Source organism: Acanthopagrus latus, chromosome 9 (genome assembly GCF_904848185.1).
Source record: "Acanthopagrus latus isolate v.2019 chromosome 9, fAcaLat1.1, whole genome shotgun sequence".
Taxonomy (NCBI): domain Eukaryota; kingdom Metazoa; phylum Chordata; class Actinopteri; order Spariformes; family Sparidae; genus Acanthopagrus; species Acanthopagrus latus.
The window spans coordinates 8,637,020-8,660,846 of NC_051047.1; the positions used below are offsets into that span (position 1 = coordinate 8,637,020).

The 23,827-nt window shown below is 41.5% G+C and overlaps 1 protein-coding gene across 7 annotated transcripts in view; it reads left to right on the forward strand.

Moving 5' to 3' along the window:
- nalcn (sodium leak channel, non-selective) overlaps positions 1-23,827 on the forward strand; it is an 88,672-nt gene that overhangs the window by 26,083 nt on the left and 38,762 nt on the right. For all 7 annotated transcript variants that reach the window (XM_037109423.1, XM_037109424.1, XM_037109421.1 and 4 more), the window contains 4 exons: positions 8,164-8,295; positions 10,221-10,388; positions 13,929-14,120; positions 22,630-22,767. In XM_037109423.1, the coding sequence (XP_036965318.1) occupies positions 8,164-8,295; positions 10,221-10,388; positions 13,929-14,120; positions 22,630-22,767 (630 nt within the window). The remainder of the gene's footprint in view (positions 1-8,163; positions 8,296-10,220; positions 10,389-13,928; positions 14,121-22,629; positions 22,768-23,827) is intronic.

Here is a 23,827-nt window from a genome sequence, read left to right on the forward strand (position 1 = left end):
TGTGTGATTGCCTGTGATAATGTCAGCTTGTGTGTGTGTGAGTGCGTGTGGGTGTGTGTCATATTGGCACAGTGTGTTCCTGGAGACACCTGTTGTAGCAGGAACATCCACAGAAATAATTTTTTAGTACGTGGATTGATATTTGAACATGTGGATGGACGTTATAGCTGGTATGATCCCATCACAAGATGGTCTTTTTTTTAATTACTTGGGTGAGAATATTCACACATCAGCTATTAGGCTATTTACACCTATCAATAGGTAGGAACTTGTGTTGTTGGACAAAGTATTGTATGAGAGTTTGAGTCCCATGTGAAGCCAAAAGTCAGTAGCCCCATTCACACTGCTGTTTGCCTGCGGGGACCCTGCACCAATTCTCCCTCTCCTCCTCTGTGTGAAAATTTCAGATGCAGTGAGGGATGAAATTTCACTCCGGCACTGATTCGCCTCTGGAGGTAGTATCAGGGCCGTATCATTGGTGAACCGAACCGGTGTGAATAGATAAGCCGGCAGCACGGAGCGGGTGCGTGTCGATCGTACAGTCTTATAACTGCACAGGTCCCTCACTCAACTTAATAAACAGAAATTTCCCACAAAGCAAGTTACATGACCAAACATCAGTAATTTAGTAATTGTAACTGTCTTTGGCAACTTATATGAGCAAAAAATACCATAGCTGTACGTGGAGAAGCGTCCACCCTCCTGTCCTGTCTTTTATTCACCGAGTGTTTGTGATGAAAATGAATCACTGTGACCTTCAGTGCTCCAGACCGGGACTGCAGTGAACTTTCCCCCGGAAAACAGCCTCCCTCCCCTCTAGTGAGGGAGTTAGACAGCTTGATTGGTTGACAGGGGGGACACCGGGGAAACACCTTGAAAACACACCGATGTCATCATCTTGACGTGTACCATCACGCCTCCTTAGGAGATGCAGCGCCGGCTTTCTGTGTGAATTACACAGCAGGTCGTCTTTAAGGCGGCGATGCTTCGCTCTTTGTGAATCACCATCGGCGGAGAATTGGCGAACCAATGCCAAGGAGAGAATGTGGCGTCGCTGTATAAAAAGGGCTAGTGCTGAAATTTTCTTGTAGATGCAAAAGACTTATAATTTTGAGTTTTAAATCACAGACACCTGGGTGCTAATTGCAATGAAATCATTTTATATTATTGTATTTTTTGGTTTGAGAAGTTTCTTTGGTTGTGCTACCACAGAGAGTTTTGGTCTTATCTTTGCCAGCGAAGACTTAAGAAAGTTATTGTACCTAGCAGAGAAAGAGTCTCCAAAATATCTTCAGTTAAACCTTAACAGGTAATTTTACACAGTTTTTGTACAGATTAAGGAAACAAAAGAAAACGTGTTACTTGGCACAATTTAGAGGTGCTGTTTCCATCCTTTGGACAGAGCCAAGATAGCCAATTCCTTTTCGTCATCTCTAATCAACATATAGAGAGTAGTATCAATATATTAATCCCATAATACTGTATTTGCATCACACTGACTGATCATTATGTGCTCAAACAGTACAGCCACTGTATCTTAGGTTCCTCAGTGCTTTACTGGGTTTCTCAGTTTTTCTCTGGTGGTAGCAGCATAATGTAGACCAGCAGAGGTTAATGAAGCGTCCTGTTTCTTTCCCTATAGACCTGGTCTACTAATTAGCCCCTGGTGCTCCACGATGCCATAATTACACTGCAGAGTGGAGCTTTGTCTGCTATAAGTAAAAATACTGGTTGCGACTATACAGGTTTACCCTAGTGGACTGAAAAAGAAATCAAAAATCAACTCTTTAAAATGCAACCTAACCCTTTTTTGCCATTTGAATGTAAATAATCTAAAACGTATTTAAAATAGCTGCTAAGAAAAGCTGTGACATGATAATCACTAGTATGTCTCGTAATCTAGGAGGATCATGTGATTCATTTAGCATGGCCTCTTTGGCGATGAGCATCTGATGCTGCTCACTCCCCCTGCCTCAACCTTCTGTCCACAGAGCTAAATACAGAGTGATGGATAACCCAGTAGCTCACTGGGGGGCATGGAGTCCAATGAAAGGAAAACCTTTTTGACCTCCCTCTTCCAAGCCAGAGGTTATTGATTCACCGGAACCCTCCTTTTACCCCTGCCACTGATCTTTGCCCTCTGGATATTCTCAGTGACACCATTCGTATCATTTTAAGCTCACACACACATACACACACACACACACACACACACACACACACACACACACACACACACACACACACACACACAGAGGTGTTGAGAGTTGAGGTCAGTTTGTCCACGTGTTTGGAAGGAGAAAGAGGGCACAGGGAAAAGGGAAATTGGCTTGAGAGAGAAAAATGAACAAGAGAGTTGTTCTATTGTTATAGATGATAGCAGTGAGAAAAAAAGACAATATTTGGGCATAGCAGGGAAGATATGCATGTATAATAAGCAACAAAATCACCTGCAAGTGGAGAGTGAACAGGATGTGACTAGTCCTGTGGGATCAACACTCTGACAGACAACAGAGACTGAATTAGATTGTTTATCCAGTAGTCTAGTCTGCAATCGGGCTGATGTAGGTATAGAGCTATATGCTGAAATGAAATAAACCAAAAGTCTGTAAGGCCTTGCTAGATGGAGGCACAGAGATGGCAAAGCACAGCAGATAGCAGATATTATTAAGAGTAGGAGGGAACAGACAGGCAGACCATCATGTTTTATTAAGACCTGTTTTCCAGCTAGAGACATGAGTCAGCCTGCTCTTGTCAGGGCCGTAATAAGCCAAGGGGCTGTGACTTTTCCGGATCCTCACCTCAACCCAGCAAGATTTTACATGCCCACTCCTTTAGCCCTGGGCATTAGATTAAAATAACTTCCTTGATACCACAGTTAGCCCTGAGTAAAATTGTGCTGGTTTTTGAATTGGTTTGCCTGTTTAACATCTTTTGATTCAGACTTGTATACCTTGACGGAAGACGGATCGTCGTTGCTTGTTTGTACGACATCAAGAAATGCCAGAGAAAAGACTGAAGAGATGCATCAACTCAGTCTCTTCTTAATCTCAGTAAACAGGAGAGAGGGAGAGAACTGTAGCAGGAGATCCAGCCAGAACACGGCTCAAACTGTTGGTGACAATTCCTGCGTGAATTCTGCTATATCCTGCCAGCTAATGCTCACATGTGCTACACTACACGTCTCATGTACCAGCGCAAAGAGCATTTGTCCTCCTTGGCATTCTTAGATAACAGACGGAGCAGGAAGAAGACGCCGTTGGTCTGTCAGTCTGCCTCTCTGCCTTGGTTGTGTTACAGTTGCAGCCATTGGAAATGCTCCAAGTATGATACATATAACCCCTCCTCCTCCAGGTAATTGGTATGCATATTGACAGCGGATCATGTCAAAACAGCTCTAATGAGCACAGTCGAAAGTCATCTCACCCCTTCTGTGAGATTGCAGTTTGTGTCACACTGACCAGTCAGCCTTTGGAGAGTGTGAGGCTTTGCTGTGCTGCTTAAATTCATAGAGCATAAATTGGGTGATAAAGGACACAAGTACCCAGAAGTCTTGATGAAAAGAGAAGTCTGGGTTCATTTCTTCTCAATTTAAGTGCACTGTTTCCCCAAATACCAATTTACTTGCCACTTGAAGTGATGTCTTTTTTTATCTGCAACACTATTTGCATACATAATTTTCATCCTTTACACTCTGTTTGTTGCCATCAAGAAAATAAGAGCCGAACACAAACTGTATTTTGCAGAATGAGCTGTGTCATATGTAAGATATTAAGTTTTTCTCTGCTGTCGGACAGAGTCTGAGGTACCAGAGTTCCCTGGCTAAATTCCAAAGCCATAACTTCATGTGTGGCTTCTTCTTGTAAATCTCAATATTCTGCACATGTGAGTGTAGGGATGCTTGTGCCTGTGCACAGTTAGCACCTGGTGTTTCAAAGACTCAGCCAGAGGTAAAGCAACTAAATAGCTTCCATCAAACAAGAGTGAAAGGATTTCAGAGACACACAAGCTACTATAAGGATCATCAAACTGCAGGGGAGGGCCATCTTGTTCCACAACTGATGCTGTTAAATTGATTCTGACATCCTGAAGCCATATATGGTGTTCCAGTGCCACAAAGTGCAGTGGCTAAACGAGGCAATTTTGCCTTGGGAAGGATATGGAAAATGTTATTTGGTGAAAAGCACCACCAAACAAGGTGAATGTGAGGTAAATATTACAAGGCTACACTGTGGCAGAGCTGGATGGGCAGACTGTATCTCCAAATGACAGAGGTTACAAATGCACACTGCACTCCAGCTCCTCTTAGCAGTGTGATTCCCAAAAGCTGACAGAGAATATGGGCAGCGTCAGGACCTTGAGAAAATCAACCGTTTCATACGCACAAACGTGTACTTTCTGTTCTCTGTCAGCTTGCCTCTATCTCCCCCTCTCACTGCCTCCCTCTCCCACACACACATACATATAACATCACACACACACACACACAACTCCGTTCAGCCAAAACACCCATGGGGAAGAGCGTCTGGTTGCTGGAAATGTCAAACTGCTTTGTCACGTCCAATCTCAGTCAGGGAACCTAACCACTGTGTGTAGAGTGGGCATGTGTGTATGTTGTGCAGCAACACCCAATCCCAAGGCTAGCAGCGCTGTCAGTCTGGGCTATCAGTTGAGTTTCAAAGAAGGGCAAGCATTCACATTTATGACTAGAATTAAATGCGTGTTGTATTTAATAAGACCAGACAGAATAAGAGTAAAAAACACAACTGTAAAACAAAGTTTTGAGACCAAAACAGTATACCTCATAAAAAGAAAGGCTTCCGCTGCTTAATTGATGTAACAGATTGTTGTTAACCTGTCATACTCATACTCATGACGTATTGTGCTATCATTAAAGAGCAATTTAAGACCATCTCAGTTTAATTTGTTCAACCTCCTGCAGTGGTCCAGAGGTTCGCCAGAGTGGTGTGTCAGTACCCTGTGAATCTAATATTGCCTTGTTAGTAATGTGTCATTAACATCACAATTAATGTTGCTCCAGGACCATCATTTTAAATAAAAGAAAAAAATTAAAAAAGAAGCGGAAATTTCAGTCAGACTGTCACTCTGGCATTTATATACAGTTTGAAATCTATTACACTGTTAATGGATTATTTTTACACAACTTACATTACAGACTGTGACAATGAACAACAGCATTTTACATTACATAACATTTTTTTTTGCTGATGCAGTAAGAACAGTAGTTCTACATTAGAATTAAATCTGTTATGGTAAAACAAATCAACAAAAGATCCAATATGTTGGTCGGTAATAACGCATTATACGCTGTCATTGTCCTTTACACTCATAATGTGCAACCTGCCTTGTTTTTGGTTAGTGTTTAAAAAACTAGGGTGAGGGGAGGGATGGCTTGACCGCTGCTTGGTGATACTTCAGCTGCCTCTATACAGTGTGTTGCTCGTTGGTGCTAACATTCCAGAGTCAGTGTCAGTGATCTCTGCTGCAATAGCTGCCATTTCTTACATGACTAGTGTAACTGCTGTGTACTGCTGCCGACAGCGCTGACTGGTGGTTACAGTAGTCGACTAGTTGACTATTTGTTGAAACCCCCTCTAACAAGTCCTTCTGTCTGAACCACTACTAATTTTGTCATTGCCCCCAAAACGTCCCCCTTTAGGGGGATTCCATTGCTTAACTGCCCCTTCCAAGACCTTTGCAAATGACCATTACTGAAACAAATTGATTGGAATGCTACCCGATCCTCCACTACTGTTATTGCCACTACTACACTTGACTTTGTTAGCTTAATGATGGATGATACTGAGACACAAACTTTGTTGACCTAAGCATTCACCTGAACCTCCTCTCAATAACATGTTACAGTGCTAAATGGTCATGTTACTTGCCCTTCTATCGTCTCTCTCCTTAGCATTATTGTGATCATTTTTTTCCCTTTCTCTCCTTTTAACACTTTATTTGGTTCCTTAAAACAGCAATGTGTCATGAAATATACCCACAAGATTCAAAATCAGTGAGATCATTTGATCTGCTAATTCCATCATCATCATTATTACTTGTTTTCAAGCACAAAGCACGACTGCAGATCAGCCCTTTGAGACTCTAAAGAGTTTGTACTGTAAGTGTATTTGTGTGTAGGAGGGTGGATGGCAGCTGTCCCATTTTCCTGGGGCGAATTTGATCTTTCCAGCAATGCCGCAACACACTCTTCATCTGTCTTAAAGTCTTCCTCTCATTTTTCACTTTTTCAATCCTTCCCATTGCCAGTCTCACATGCAAGTCTTTTTTTAGGGTGAGCGATTCTGCCCACTCACAAGCTGTTCATTCTGCTACATACATGCAGTTCAAGGCTGTGATCACATCTGTCATATTGTCTCTAATGGAACGTGCAGTTACAGTGTTTGTCTAACTGAGGATTGTGGGCTTTTGTCCAACTTTTTTTTCTCCTCACATTCTTTTAAGCCATGATTGTTTCTATTGTGCAATGTTGTTGTAGGCGTTCAGTCCCACTGCTATTCCCACAGGAAATAACATACATTTATTGCCCCTTTCCCTTCTTGTTTCCGGCTGTCTGAATACACACTGATTCTGCTGTCTGGGTGGATGTTTCTCCGAGCAACCAATGAAAGGCTCTTGATTGTTTTTGAATTTTCCTGCAGTTTATCTGCTGGTTATCTTTGCCTGTTTCCACCTTCTTACATACAGTACATTCTATGGACACCTATGAAAAGAAAGACCGCACATTTGTGCAACCACATGTATATCCTGTCAGTAAGACTTAATTTTAGAGGTTCGTTAATTTCATTGTATTTAAAATTTCTTTGAAATGACCCCCAAATTGCCACAATAAAAGTATCAAAATGTATTGGAAATTAGACAAATATTATTTGATAATATTCTGCTATTTTCTAATAAGCATTTAATAAATAACTAGTAATTTTAACACATTTCCAGGAAACCTCCAATTGGTTTCAGCTTAGATTCTGCAGATCATGCCACCAATTCCCAACAGGTTTCTGTTTAACTTCCCCACAGCATGCCACTAAATTGAGGTGAGTAGTACTCCAACTAGTTTCTGGCTAAAATTTGATCATCCCAGCTTAAGTTTCAGCAGGGCACTACATTGAAGTGAGATAATGCAGCTCAACTTCCAACAAGTTTCTGTCTAACTTCCCTTCAGCAAACCCCTAAACTGTGTGAATTTCCTGGAAATGTATTAAACAAATGACCATCTATTTAATTATTAAGGAAAAATAGCAGACTATGATTGATGAATGATAATTTGCTAATTTTCAATTACTTTTCCAATGATTATTGTGATTATTGTGAGTGATTCCAAAGAGATGTCAAATATGTCATTTGGTAATTACCACTTAGGGAACCACAACATTTGTTGGCCTGTGAAAATAATTAGATGTTCTGTCTTAAAACATCCGACTGCCCATTTCAACCTGTGCTATCTTAACATTCAGCCACTGAATGTGGCATTCCATCTCCACCCTTCCACTACATTCATGTCCTGTGATAACAATAGTGTTATAATGTTTACTCATAAACCTTTTTAGAGGCTGGAACCAACTGTCAGGATTCTTACACAGAGCTTTACAAAACAATCATATTGGACCCAACAATATTTTTACAATTATTAATTCATAATCATGATGCCTTTCAGGAAAATAGATACTTGTAATCCCATCCCTTTCTATAAGCTCTGTAGGTTTGTTCTTAGATTTTTAGATGATTTGTCTTCATAAAAAGGTTATTAATGTGACCTTTTTTTACTGTAAGTGTAGATTATACTGTAAATGTACACAGTAGAGGTTGGAAAAGCAAATCCTACTGTTCATCACAATGCTTCCTCAACCATTTTGTGAGAATGATAAAGTTTGCTCATTTTACCTATCCTTTCCATCTTGTCTGCCGGAGTTAACACATCAATCAGACCGAAGAGGATATTTCTCAGACAGTCCTATTCTTACTACTCCTATTGTCATGGCATTGCTGGCTCATATCTAAATCTGAATTTGAAGATTAAAAGGAAACAAATGAAAGTGGCCATTGAGTTTCAGCACACTTCCTCTTTCCCCTTTGCCTGTTGTGTGCAATTTACATTGATTGCAATTGAACGCTCTGTTTCCACAGCAACTGATGCGGTCCTCTGTGTTCCACATGTTCATCCTGAGCATGGTCGCTGTGGACGTCATTGTTGCCGCTAGCAACTATTATAAAGGCGAGAACCACCGCAGGCACTATGATGAATTTTACCTGGCAGAGGTGAGATGTTTTGTGTATTTTTAATTTAATATGCTTCTTTTCGTTGCAACACCAAACCCACCGTTTTAACACAAGCCCTTTGACCAAGGCTTTTAATTCAAGCATTGTGTTTTTGTGTTAACAGACCAAAACAGTGTGAGCTAATGTTTTTGATTGCATCTTTTGTTAAAAGCCTGTTGAATGGCACCAATGTGGGTTTCTCACTCCAGCAGAGGTCCTCTTATGCATGTGCACACAACACTGTGCTGTATGTGTCATGCAGGTTGGTTTGATGTCATCAGTATGCAGGTGGTAAAGCACCAACAAAGACGGTGAGGAGTGTGTGCCCACCTCCCCCTTCATACCTCGCTCTCACATGCACAGCTGAATGGAGGAGATAAGAAAAGGGAAAAACCATGCACAATATTACCTTCTCTCACTCCCTCTGTCCATATCATATAGCCATCGGTCTGCAGATGTGCTCCAATCTGTGCAAAGGCTGTGCAAGCAAAATAGGAAATGGAGGCACTGGGTTTGGAGTTAAATGGAGTTCAGTGTGCCTTTTATTGGCAAAGTGCCAATTTTATTGACTCATCCTTACTATAGCTCTGCTGAAGAGGTGGTAGAAGCATTCAGATCCTATTCTTCAAAGGACTTTTCCAGTGATTTAGTTTTGCACTGACATAAAAGCATAGGAATAGAGAGATAAGAAATAGTCAAAATAGATACAAGAGAATGAGAATTCTTGATTTTTAATCCCTTCTTTTGGGTCCATCTCAAAAAACACAATATCCTAGGAAGCAGCTTGATTTCTAGCACAGGCTTCCTGTTAGAATATTACTTAACTCCAAACCCAAATCACGAGAAGAGGCTGCGTGGTACTTCATCAGTAGAGTACCTAATAAAGGAGTAATTTGTATGACTTGGCTAGCAGTGTAATTTAAATCATTCGATAAGTAAAGTAACATAACAGTGTGAAGAAGCAACACTGTTATGTCAAAGACTGTCTGGTAAAATTACTTTGAAACAGGAATAGGCGATAGGGCCCGACAGCCCCCATAGTTTCAGCTGGCAGGTATATGCCAGCTGTTCGTGTCGTAAATGAACAAAATTAACTCACAAAATGTAAAAGAAATTAAATGCTCTTACTTCTATTTTCCTTATCAAGCTGAAAAATACAACTATACACCTTCAGAATTTAAGTTTCCCCGTTTACTGAGCTAAGATGAGCATCATTTCCTTGTTAATTAATTTAAAACACACTTCATTGAAACTTAATATAAACTAAATCAAATTCACATAAACAGTCTGGTTTGTCTATCAACTATCTTCGTTGTTGGCTTAAGATTTTTTGCTGTGTTATGGAGGTATTGGCCATAGCGATGTCTGCCTTCCCCTTCAATTTAATAGAACTAGATGGTACTCAAAGGGCCCCCCCAAAAAACCAAAACTCAACAGCAGTATGACATTCCAGAAATCATGACCCAGTTGCTCAAAATAATCCACATACCTCGTAGTGAGCAGTTTCATGCAGGAATTATTCTTGCGCTTCAGAACTAGACCCACGCAAAACTATCACCACGCAGAAAGAAGTATTCATTGACATATACTCATGAACGAGATACTAGCTTACTTCACTAACAAAAGTTGCTAATGTTACAGCTCAGCCGAGGATGATGCCACATCTCTGTTGAGAACTGCATTTGTAGCTGGTTAAGGCTGAGCTATTTTATAATATTGGGTAGTTTACTTTGTAATGAGTCATTGTTTCATGATCTTCTTTTTCATAATCTGCTATTAACAAGTAACTACAGATGTCAAATAAATGTGGTAAAGTGAAGTGCAATGTTTCCATCTGCAGTTTTTTACACCAGAAGACTTAAGAAGCAGAAACTGGGAATACTGAGGAAACAATGAATATTTCTGTTTTCTCCGTTCCAACCCAGGTTGCCTTTACCGTTTTGTTTGACCTGGAGGCTCTTCTGAAAATCTGGTGTCTGGGCTTCACCGGCTACATCAGCTCCTCCCTACACAAGTTTGAATCTCTGTTGGTGGTGGGCACCACGCTACACATTTACCCTGACCTCTACCACTCCCAGTTCACCTACTTTCAGGTATGGATACACACATACACATTTCTACAGTATGCATTTGTATTAATATAGGCATGTATGAACATCCATAAATCGCACTCTATCTTAAATACTAAACCAAATCATCTACACTTGAGATGAAATTGCAATGAGAAACAGAAGCTGTGAATCATTTTGTGACAGCTCTTTCCTGTGTGTTAATGAGTACATATCAATCACGCCATTCTTCTATGTTTAGAATCTTTACTGTATTTATTCAAAATTCTTTAAATGTGCTATCACCACAAACGTCTTGAGATTTGGCTAAATTGATTTCTGAGTTAAACTGCAGCATTTTTCAGTGGTGACACATTTTTTTTGGGGGGGGGGACATTTACGGTTGACTGATTCAGAGACATATTGTGGTGGCTTAAAAGATATTCAGCATAAATCTCAGCCTGAGTGTGCAGTTCTCAATTTCTGTATGTGAGGCAGAGAGCGAGGGTAGTCCTGATCAGTCTGTAGGTGGTATGTGGTGTAATTTTTTATTTTGCCCCTAGAGATTATGTAGTTTTGGTTATCTACAGTATAAATGCTGTGTTTGCTAAATGATTGCATGTGTATGTGATCTGACATCCTCCAAAGAGTGAGTTCCCCCCCCCCCCTTTTTTTTTTGTTTTCCGGGCAGAAATACATATCATCTGTGAATATTCTGATGCATGTGGGAATGATGCCTTATAGCAATATCATCCATGAACAGAGCCTTAAAGCATTGCACTCTGAACAAACTGTAACCCTGTGACCTTGCTGCAGGTAGTGTAATGTAGCTGATGAAAACCTCTGCGGATGATCTGGTGGGAAAGGGCTTCTTGATACTCCTTTAATGAGCCTTGACCATACAAGCTGCCATGATCCCTACTGACTCTCTCAACAGCTGCCATCCTCACATGTGTAATCAACACATGCAAAAATACATGTGCTGTAGCTATGTTCCACTGAAAGAAAAGTATTTTTTAAGTTGTAAAAAACTTAATGTTGTAAGCAATAGCCATATAACATACTAGAATGCATACTTCCACCAAGGCCCAACAGTCCCCTTTAATTCAGTCAATCCCAATTCAATATCAAATAAAACATATTTAAATCCACTGTATCCTGACTTTTTTGGATCCACCTCAGATGGAATATAGAGTACATAGAAACCATGCCAGATTTTTGTCAACAAGATCCATGCCTTATTCTCTACGAATTTAACAAACATGTCAAACGTGCCCTAAAAAAATCATGGACCCATACCCTTTATCCAGATCTGTAACAAAACTGAATGGGGTCTGTTCTAGGCTGAGACTTATCCTCCATCCATGTTTATTTGAAATCCGGTCTGTGTAGTCCTGCTGCCAAACCAACCAACAAACCAAAAAACCGTAACAGGCAGACCATAATCACCTTTGCGGAGTTAATTAGAAAACATGATTTCTATGAAGAAGGTAATTGAACTTGACATCTCATTCCATCAAAAATGGGTTTTGCAGTTTACCTGCATTTTTATATTAAGGTATTGAAGTACAGTATGTTTATTGTAGTCTGCACACAATATGTAATATCTGAACAAAAGAAAATCATATGACTTTGGCTTCATGAAACAACTAGAAAGAAAACATTTCTGTCTTAACAAATACAATCAGGGAATCATTTCTGAGCTGAACACCATATGCATAGACAATAAACATTTTGCAAAGCATATTGCAAGTAGATTTTTTAAATGCAGCATCTCCCTTTCTATATATTCATTGGTCTGCTGTTGGCAAATGAGCAGAGCAACTGGGAGTTGAGAGCCTTCCTCACTTCACTCATGGGAAAGCATTTCTCATTCACTTACCCTGCCGATACTTTCCCAGATAGGCCCTGGTTTAAACATTTAATCACAAGTGATTAACCTTAAGGCTCACAAGTGCATGCTGGCTATAGGAGAAAGGCCTTGGCTACACAATCAATGATTGTTTCAGATTTGTATTTAATTTTATCCACCCAAGGGGTGTTCCACTGCTAAAGGCTAACCTTGCTAATTGTCTTTCAGTCTGGACCAAATGTCAGATGCTTTAGAGCCCTACTTATAGCTTCTACACACATACACACATACAGTACCCTTGGCAGAATGATTTTAATCAGCCAATGGAACCCACCTCAACACTTACAGACAGAATTGCAGTGACTTCAGAAGCAGCACAAGTTTACATTTCAGTCAATTCATTCATTCAGAAAGGCAGTGCATTGTATGGTTTTGGACATTTTCTAGTAGGGATGCACTGACCCGATTCATTATGGGTTTCAAATGACAGGTGGAATATGGGTGACAGTGACAATGTGACATGTTATACCATTCAATTTTATGTTAAGCATAACTTTTTCTTGCAAGAGGCTAGAGCCAGAGGCACACACAGGAAACACAGCTGGAAAGCCATTCTCACAATTGTTCATTGTTGATTTTATAGGTTGCGATAACAGTCAAATGTATTTCGTTCGAAGAGGTCACTACTAAATATATTTATCGTATGTATTTGTCGTTGTTGTTTTTCCTGTTTTTGTTTATTACGACCATAACACCCTAAACCTAACCCTTTGTTATTTTATTTTAAGTAGAGAAAAATCTAGGCAAAATGTATGATGGGTTAGTATGATCCAAGTGTTATATGTATCAATATGATAAACGTGTTTGAAACAGCATAATAAGTTTAAAACAAAAAGGATGGTATGGATGGCCCTGGTGCTAGGTGATCAGACCCAGGCTGATGGATAGTTAGTTGGACACATTAAATTTTATCTGATTTTCTAAGATTTTTATCTCTACAGTTCATCAGTGGCATCCCTCTCTGCCATTTCAGATTTCCAAGCTGTGTTTGTCTCAGGCTCCAAAAAGAAAGAATAGCAGAGAACGAGTTTTGATGTTATACCCTTATATCCTCTGTGAGTTTACCCTCCTATGGTTTGCTCTCAGCGTCAGAGCTTGCATCTGTTGTAAAATGGATAGTGGTCATCATAGTCTGTCATCAGAAGAAAGCGGTGTCTTCCCACCCCATCTGTCATCATGCTGTGAATGTTATTGCTGTATTTGTTTACTGTAGGTTCCCTCTTACACCAGCATCCCGTGTTTGTTTCCTTTCTTTTTGCTGTTTATCCAGGGGAATTGAACAAAAATCTTTGGCCAGAGGCATCACTGTGCCGAGCACGATCAATATCCACTCTCTGGATCCCTGATCAACACCTGACCAAGATGCATTACCTTTTGTGGGTTATTGTCACCAAGCAATTTAGGGACTAAGTCTGTTGATGGAGCACAGTATCACTGCACCTCTGCTATTGGGTCCAGATCAATACATTTTTTTTTTTTTTTTTAATCAACTTGCAATCAATGGCATATTATATGTTTGCTTTTTTGTAATCCTGATATTTACTTTAATCTTTACAATTCAACCTCATTTTGTGTAGACTATAAAACTTCTGTTCCCAAGACCAGAAATAACAACATTTGCACAAGCAGCAGCTTTATAGTTGACTATCATGTATATTCTTCTTTCCCCTCAGGTGCTACGTGTGGTGCGTTTGATTAAGATCTCCCCAGCTCTGGAGGACTTTGTGTATAAGATATTTGGTCCAGGTAAAAAACTAGGCAGCCTGGTGGTGTTCACAGCCAGTCTTCTCATTGTCATGTCGGCCATCAGTCTGCAGATGTTCTGTTTTGTGGAGGAGCTGGACCGCTTCACCACATTCCCCAGGGTAAGGAACCAGTCTCACTCACCCTAGCACCAACTAAAGGGCAATCTGCATACAAAATGTTTTTCAAAAATATGCAAGTCACATGGTCTATTTAAGAAATTTTCTATGGATCTGGTCATGATTCATCGTATTTATTAGATTCATTTTTTTTGTGTGCTTTAGGTAAAGTTTACATCAGTTAATCATCACTGAATCACCACATAGGCAAGAACGGCTATTTTTTTTTTTTTAACAGACTGTAAAAATCTGTCATCAGGATTTCAACATAAACTTGCCTTGTTTCAGTCAATTTTTGGTAAGCACCCAAATTTCAGTCTACATTTTATACAGCTGGTGTGGAGGTTCATCCCAGTGGCTCCCTCCAGTTGTTTAGAAGTGCGCCAACCAATGGGAGACATCACAGTGGTTCATACTTGGTCAGAATACATAAAGAACTAGACAATTCCCCGCCGGGGAATCGCGAGAGTGGGCTGTGCGCGTTGCCCCGTGACGAAAATACTATGAAAGCTAAGGCAAAAGTATGCTATCATGTTGATAATTTTGACTTGTATGTACATTTTACAGTTTGAATGGTGTGTCTAGGTCAATGTATGCCAGAGAAGGAGATTTGCGATTTTTTTGACCTTGTCCCATTCATTCCTTATGGGAAATGTTTTGCAGTTTTTCGCGTCTTGCGACGCGAAAAAATTGACATTCTGAAAAACTACATGATAGCATACCAAGTCAGATCGACCTGCACGTTGTGATCTATTGTTTGTTTGTATGCAGTCAGCGGTGTGGGAAGAGTTAGTGACAGAAAAAAGGGCCCTCAATGTACAGTTGGTTGGAAAATAAACACAGAGATAGAGAAAGAGACAGACAGATAGACCGAGAAAGACAGACAGGTAGAGAGAGAGAGAAAGACAGAGACAGACAGTCATAGAGACAGAGAGAGAGAGACAGACAGATAGAGACTGACAGACAGAGAGAGAGAGAGAGAGAGAGAGAGAGAGAGACAGAGATAAAGAGAGATATATGTATAGACAGACAGATAGAGAGAGAGAGAGATAGGCAGGTAGAGAGAGAGAGAGAGATAGACAGGTAGAGAGAGAGAGAGAGAGAGAGACAGGTAGAGAGAGAGAGAGAGACAGACAGATAGAGAGAGAGAGAGACAGACAAATAAAGAGAGAGAGAGAAAGACAGGCAGATAGAGACAGACAGATAGATAGATAGAGAGAGAGAGAGAGAGACAAAAATTTATATTCTGAAAAACTGAATGATGGCATACCGAGTCAGATCGAGCTGCACGTTGTGATCTATTGTTTGTTTGTGTGCACTCAGCGATGTGGGAAGAGTTAGCGACAGAAAAAAGGGAGAAAAGAGAGAGAGACAGACAGATAGACTGAGAAAGACAGACAGATAGAGAGAGAGAGAAAGACAGAGACAGACAGACAGAGAGAGAGAGAGAGAGAGAGAGAGAGAGAGAGAGAGAGAGAGAGAGAGAGAGAGAGAGAGAGAGACAGACAGACAGATAGAGACAGAAGACAGACAGATAGAGGGAGATATACAGTATGTATGCACAGACAGAGAGAGAGAGAGATAGGCAGGTAGAGAGAGAGAGAGAGATAGACAGGTAGAGAGAGACAGGTAGAGAGAGAGAGAGAGAGAGAGAGAGACTGACAGGTAGAGAGAGAGAGAGAGAGAGAGAGAGACAGACAGGTAGAGAGAGAGAGAGATAGACAGATAGATAGAGAGAGAGAGAGACAGACAAATGAAGAGAGAGAGAGAGAGAGAGACAGACAGACAAATAAAGAGAGAGAGATAGAGACACACAGACAGATAGAGAGAGATATATGCATAGACAGACAGAGAGAGAGAGAGAGACAGACAGACTGTCTGTGCTGGCCCAGCTGATCTCGGTTGCCACGGTGATCGTGCCAACCCCCCTGCTGCTAACGGACTGGGACAGTTGGTTTCTCAGCCCTTTCAGCCTCACATGCAGGACGTCAAACTGGTGCTATATATTCAAAACCATACATGATAGCAGCAAAATTTTTTCACGGTCAAGCCAGAAATGCCTTAAAGAACAAGCTCACCAAGTTTCATGGTCCTTGTGTCAGAAATGTGGTAACGGGAGCGATCTCAAAAAGGGTGCAGTTTCGAAAAACCTCTTCCCGATTAACATTGGAGTAAATGGAGCCAGTGAGAGCTCCTCTGGTCGGTCAGAGGCAGATGATTCAAAAACCGTAAATCCGACCGAAAAAGCGGACGCATTGTGAGAGAGAAGACAAATGTGGCTACAACTCTGGAAAATATCACTGTTTTTGAGCGTAATTTGTGGCCGGAATCGTCACGGAAAGAGAAAATTTCTGAGGTTTTTTTTGAGTCTCTCTCACTCTGTCAGTTGGTCTCCTGCACTCTGCTGCGCGAACATTCCGCCATACACACTCATTGAAAACCCTGAATTTTCCCGAAATCACTCATCGTCGTTAAAGGGTCAGAGTTCAAAAACTATACATCGTAGGAAAAAAGTTCAAATACAACTTAAATAGACGAGACCTGTGCCTACGTTTTAAAGTTGGAATGGTGTTTCTAGGTCAACGTATGCCAGAGCAAGAGATGTTTGAAAAATGTTGAAGATTTGCGACTTTTTTAACCCCGTCCCATTCATTCCTTATAGGAAATGTTTGGCAGTTTTTCGCGTCTTACGACGCGAAAAATTGATATTCTGAAAAACTGAATGATAGCATACCGAGTCAGATCGAGCTGCACATTGTGATGTATTGTTTGTTTGTGCGCACAGGCAGATAGAGAGAGAGAGAGACAGACAGAAAGAGAGAGAGAGACAGACAGACAGACAGACAGAGAGAGAGAGAGAGAGAGAGAGAGAGAGAGAGAGACAGAGACAGACAGAAAGAGAGACAGACAGACTATATATAGAAAGAGAGAGAGAGAGAGAGACAGACAGACAGACAGACAGACAGATAGAGAGAGAGACAGACAGATAGAGAGAGAGAGGCAGACAGACAGATAGATAGAGAGAGAGAGGCAGACAGACAGACAGACAGAGAGAGAGAGGCAGACAGATAGAGAGACAGACAGACAGGTAGAGAGAGAGAGACAGACAGACAGGTAGAGAGAGAGAGAAAGACAGAGAGAGAGAGAGAGAGAGAGAGAGAGAGAGACAGACAGACTGTCTGTGCTTGCCCAACTGATCTCGGTTGCCACGGTGATCGTGCTGACCCCCCCCCCCCCCCCCCCCCCCCCACGCTAACGGACTGGGGACAGCTGTTTTCTCAGCCCTGTCAGCCTCACATGCAGGACGTCAAACTGGTGCTATATATTCAAAACCATACATGATAGCACCAAAATTTTTTCACGATCAAGCCAGAAATGCCTTAAAGAACAAGCTCACCAAGTTTCGTGGTCCTCGTGTCCGAAATGTGGTAACACGAGCGAGTTGAAAAAGGGTGCAGTTTCGAAAATCCTCTTCGCGATTAACATTGGAGTGAATGGAGGAAGTGAAAGCTACTCTGGTCGGTCAGAGGCAGATAATTCAAAAACCGTAAATCCGACCGAAAAAGCGGACACATTGTGAGAGAGAAGACAAGTGTGGCTAAAACTCTGGAAAATATCACTGTTTTTGAGCATAATTTGTGGCCGGGATCGTCACGGAAAGAGAAAATTTCTGAGTGTTTTTTTGAGTCTCTCTCACTCTGTCAGTTGGTCTCCTGCACTCTGCTGCGCGAACATTCCGCCATACACACTCATTGAAAATCCTGAATTTTCCCCAAATCACTCATCATCGTTAAAGGGTCAGAGTTCAAAAACTATACATCGTAGGAAAAAAGTTCAAATACAACTTAAATAGTCGAGACTTGTGCCTACGTTTTAAAGTTGGAATGGTGTTTCTAGGCCCACGTATGCCAGAGCAGGAGATGTTTGAATAACGTTGCAGATTTGCGACGTTTCTGACCCCGTCCCATTCATTCCTTATGGGAAATTTTTCGCAGTTTTTCGCGTCTTACGACGCGAAAAATTCGAATTTCTAAAATCTGAATGATAGCATACCGAGTCAGATCGAGACGCACGTTTTGATATATTTTTTGTTTGTGTGCGACAAACCGTGCGGGACTAGTTAGCTGCCAAAAACGAGCGGGAGGATGAAAAATATTATTATTACTAGACAATTCCCCGCCGGGGAATCGCGAGAGTGGGCTGTGCGCTTTGCCCCGTGACGAAAACGCAAACATGGTATCAGCAAAATTTCTCCACCATCAAGCGGGAATGGCCTTAATTAACACAGTCACCAAGTTTTGTGGTCCCACTTTGAGAAATGTGGCAATAGGAGCGAGTTAGAGAAGGGTGCAGTTTTGCAAATCCTCTTCCTGATTTACAATGGAGTTAATGGGACAGTTGAGACCTACTCTTGTTGGTTAGGGGCTGATAATTCTAAAACCGTGAATCCCACCGAGAAAATAGACACATTGGGAGAAAGAAGACAAGTGTGGCTACAACTCTGGAAAATTTCACTGTTTTTGAGTGAAATTTGTGGCTGGGAGCATCATCTAAAGAGAAAATTTCCCTTACCATCTTTCAAGGGCCAGCATTCAAAAACTACACAGTACAAGAAAAAAGTTGAACACACCTCTAATAAACAGGATTTGTGCCGACATTTTAAAGTTTGAATGGTGTTTCTAGGTGAATGTATGCCAGAGCAGGAGATGTTTGAAAAACAACGTCCCATTCATTCCTTATGGGAAATGTTTGGCAGTTTTTCGCGTTTTACGTCGCGAAAAATTGATATTCTTAAAAACTGAATGATAGCATACCGAGTCAGATCGAACCGCACGTTTTGACATATTGTTTGTTTGTGTGCGCTCAACGGTGTGGGACGAGTTAGCGACAGAAAAAAGAGCTCTCACTGTAAAGTGGATTGTAAAATAAACACTAGACAATTCCCCGCCGGGGAATCGCGAGAGTGGGCTGTGCGCTTTGCCCCGTGACGAAAAAACTACAAAAGCTAAGGCAAAAGTATGACATCATGTTGATCATTTGGAGTTTTATCTACATTTTATAGTTCGAATGGTGTGTCTAGGTCATCGTATGCCAGAGCAAGAGATGTTTGAAAAATGTTGAAGATTTGCGACTTTTTTAACCCCGTCCCATTCATGCCTTATGCAAAATGTTTGGCAGTTTTTCGCGTCTTATGACGCGAAAAATTGATATTCTGAAAAACTGAATGATAGCATACCGAATCAGATCGAGCTGCACATTGTGATGTATTGTTTCTTTGTGTGTACAGGCAGATAGAGAGAGAGAGACAGACAGATAGAGAGAGAGACAGACAGACAGACAGACAGAGAGACAGACAGATAGAGACAGACAGATAGAGAGACAGAGAGAGACAGACAGAGAGAGAGAGACAAACAGAGAGAGAGAGAGAGACAGACAGATAGAGACAGAGAGAGACAGACAGATAGAGAGAGAGAGAGACAGACAGACAGACAGACAGATAGAGACAGACAGATAGAGAGACAGATAGAGAGACAGATAGAGAGACAGACAGACAGACAGACTGAGAATGACAGACAGATAGAGAGAGATATATGTATGGACAGACAGATAGAGAGAGAGAGAGAGAGAGAGACAGGTAGAGAGAGAGAGATAGACAGAGAGAGAGACAGAGAGAGAGACAGATTGAGAGAGAGAGATAGACAGATAGAGAGAGAGAGATAGACAGAGAGAGAGAGAGAGAGAGACAGACAGAGAAAGAAAGACAGACCGAGAAAGACGGACAGATAGAGAGAGATATATGTATGGACAGACAGATAGAGAGAGAGAGAGATAGACAGATAGAGAGACAGACAGACAGACAGAAAAAGAGAAAGACAGACACAGACAGACAGAGTAACAGACAGAGTGAGAGAGAGAGAGACAGAGACAGACAGACAGAGAGACAGACAGATAGGCAGATACATATATATATATATAAAGAGAGAGAGAGACACAGACAGACGGATAGAAAGAGAGACAGACAGATAGAGAGACAGATAGAGAGAGAGAGAGACAGACAGATAGAGACAGACAGAGAGAGAGAGAGAGAGAGAGAGAGAGAGAGAGAGAGAGAGAGAGAGAGAGAGAGAGAGAGAGAGAGACAGACTGTCTGTGCTTGCCCAGCTGATCTCGGTTGCCACGGTGATCGTGCTGACCCCCCCACCCCGCTAACGGACTGGGGACAGCTGTTTTCTCAGCCCTTTCAGCCTCACATGCAGGACGTCAAACTGGTGCTATATATTCAAAACCATACATGATAGCACCAAAATTTTTTCACGATCAAGCCAGAAATGCCTTAAAGAACACGCTCACCAAGTTTCGTGGTCCTCGTGTCCGAAATGTGGTAACACGAGCGAGTTGAAAAAGGGTGCAGTTTCGAAAATCCTCTTCGCGATTAACATTGGAGTGAATGGAGGAAGTGAGAGCTACTCTGGTCGGTCAGAGGCAGATAATTCAAAAACCGTAAATCCCACCGAAAAAGCGGACACATTGTGAGAGAGAAGACAAGTGTGGCTAAAACTCTGGAAAATATCACTGTTTTTGAACATAATTTGTGGCCGGGATCGTCACGGAAAGAGAAAATTTCTGAGTGTTTTTTTGAGGCTCTCTCACTCTGTCAGTTGGTCTCCTGCACTCTGCTGCGCGAACATTCCGCCATACACACTCATTGAAAACCCTGAATTTTCCCCAAATCACTCATCATCGTTAAAGGGTCAGAGTTCAGAAACTATACATCGTAGGAAAAAAGTTCAAATACAACTTAAATAGTCGAGACTTGTGCCTACGTTTTAAAGTTGGAATGGTGTTTCTAGGCGCACGTATGCCAGAGCAGGAGATGTTTGAATAACGTTGCAGATTTGCGACGTTTTTGACCCCGTCCCATTCATTCCTTATGGGAAATTTTTCGCAGTTTTTCGCGTCTTACGACGCGAAAAATTCGAATTTCAAAAATCTGAATGATAGCATACCGAGTCAGATCGAGACGCACGTTTTGATATATTTTTTGTTTGTGTGCGACAAACGGTGCGGGACTAGTTAGCTGCCAAAAACGAGCGGGAGGATGAAAAATATTATTATTATTATTATTAAGAAGAGGCGCGAGCAATAGTAATAGTGGGCTGTGCTTCGCACAGCCCACTATGGACACCCTATAGCAGAGCTATAGAGGTGTCCATAGTGGGCTGGCGAGCACAGCCCACTAAAAAGCCGAATATAACAACACTGCCTTGTATTATGCATGGCTTCCTGTGAGTGACTGCTGGTTTATTAGATATCAACATACCTTCCATTATATCTACAAATGCTGCATTTGGACTATTGGAAATGGGAAAATCTTAATTTATTTAGTTTGGATTGCAGCTAATTTAAAAACATTTTGAAGCAGCATTTTCAAAAAATGTTTTTTATTTACTTGGAATCACCTGATTTTGTTTGGTATACTTTTCACCTGCGCAAATCAACCAGACCTAATGCTCCTAAGACCTAGCTGAGCTGCTCCTAACACATTTTGCCTGTATATGGCTTAACATTTAAATTTTCTGCTCTCAGGGAAACATGAACTGTAATTAAAATCAGAATACACAAGTAGCACTGTATATGGAACACTGCATGACAATTTAGAAATTCATATGAGCAGGGGGGGAGGCCTGCAGACGTTGATGATGGGTTGCTCGTCCGCAGATGTGGCACCTCCTTTGATTTCTGAGTGCTCATGAGCTTCTTTTTATCTCATTAGCCATATCTTTCCATCCTCATCCTTTTTTTTTCTCCCTTCCAACATTTGACTGATCCCAGGCACAGCGGGACACGAAGGGTTGCTCGTAAACAGATGCCACTTGTATGCTGTGTTACCCTTCCCTCTCTCATTTTCTCTCCTCTCTGCCTCACACACCCACATGTATGCACACAGACACACGGACACATCATAGTTAATGATGTTTGGCTGCCTCCCCTAAGGGCAGACCTGTTGCTGGGTTTATCTTTATCCATGGTGACTGAGACTTGGGAGCGGGTGGGAGGGGGCTGGGAGGGACGGGGCTGCTGTCTGGAGGTGAGATGCTAAGAAGGAAGCCCAGGCGTGCTATTTGACTCCAGGGGCCACAGTGTTGCAGCTGGCTATTCTCATACACCTTCATCTGACCTCTACTTAGTATATGAGAGGGCAGCAGAACAGAAAAATGTTGGTCTCCTCACTTCCTATCTGCTCTCTTTGGCTTGTGTTTCAAACCTCACAATCGCATGCTAGAGAAGGATGGTCAGAAGGGGATATGATGTATATCAGCTGTGTGATATTTGCGCTCCTGTGAAAAAGCGTGTTTCAAATGTCAGATCTGTCTTTTTCTCTGCTGTGTAATTTCCTCCCCATCCCTGTCTTTCTTTCCCTTTCTTCGCCCCTTCTACTTGTGTACTCAGTTGCTCTCTCTAGCCTTTTGCTTCTCACAATTTCTCTTATCCTGTGCTTTCCTCCCTGTAGGCTTTCATGTCCATGTTCCAGATCCTAACCCAGGAGGGCTGGGTAGATGTCATGGACCAGACCCTGGTGGCTGTAGGTCACATGTGGGCTCCAGTAGTAGCCATTTACTTCATCCTCTACCATCTGTTCGCTACCTTGGTGAGCAACATACCGTGCTGTTTCAAACACATATGTCAAATGAGGTTGAAGATTCTTTTGCATTGGAGTTTTTTGGTTAAAGAAGTATTTCAGTGCCAGAAAGATGGCCTTTGTGAAAAACTATGGTGTATAGAAAATTGCAAATATTTTTGAAGCATTTTGAACTGGCATGACCTTTTGATCAAAAAGTTGACGACCTACAGCGCCTTTGAAACAGAAACCAGTAAAATAGTCAGCTAGTTACAAATGATATTATATTATAGCCAAACAGCACACAAAAACATGTTGTTGAAAAACTTAAAGGTGAGAAACAGATTATGAACAGGACTGTGGTTCATACTTTATCAGCGCTGCATTGTTGTAGAGTTTGATAAGAGGTTAATCTTCTTCTTTTGTAGCTAAACTGTCTTTTGTCAAACCGTCAACCCTCAACTGTTAAAGCTGTCATTAGGAGTGAAGATAAATCCACTTTTTAATTCCAAAAGTTTAAAACCATGCTGTTCTCGAATTTCTATCTTTATTCCTCCAGAAGCTCTGGGCTCTGCCCATGGCGGCAGCTGTCTGTAGTATACTGACACATTTTGCGTCATTTGGCAGAACTTTAAAGGGATATTCAAGCATAAGTTTAATCCATGGTCTAACACACCGTGACACCGACCCCAGAGGACCCCCCCCCCCACCCACCCAAGAGATCAAGTTTTCCGACTGCTAGCTTATGTAGTTTTAGACTGCACAATATGTGCTGGGACCCTGTTTGTACTGTTGCTGAAGTTTGGTGCTGTTCTGAGCATTATTTGTGGCTATGAGTGGCTTCTTGATGGCGGTTTCTTGGTTGGAGGTATAGACTGCAGTGTTGTATTATCCTGCAGTCTTTTCTGAGGTTGCTAAAACTACATAAAGTAGGGATCGGAAAACTTGATCTCTTGAGGGGGGTCTTACTCGGTGTCACTGTGTGTTAGACCATGGATTAAACTTATGCCAGAATATCCCTTTAATGGCAAAAGAGTGGGAGGAAGAAAGGAGGTTCATCATTGTTCATTTGCATATACTTCCAAAAATG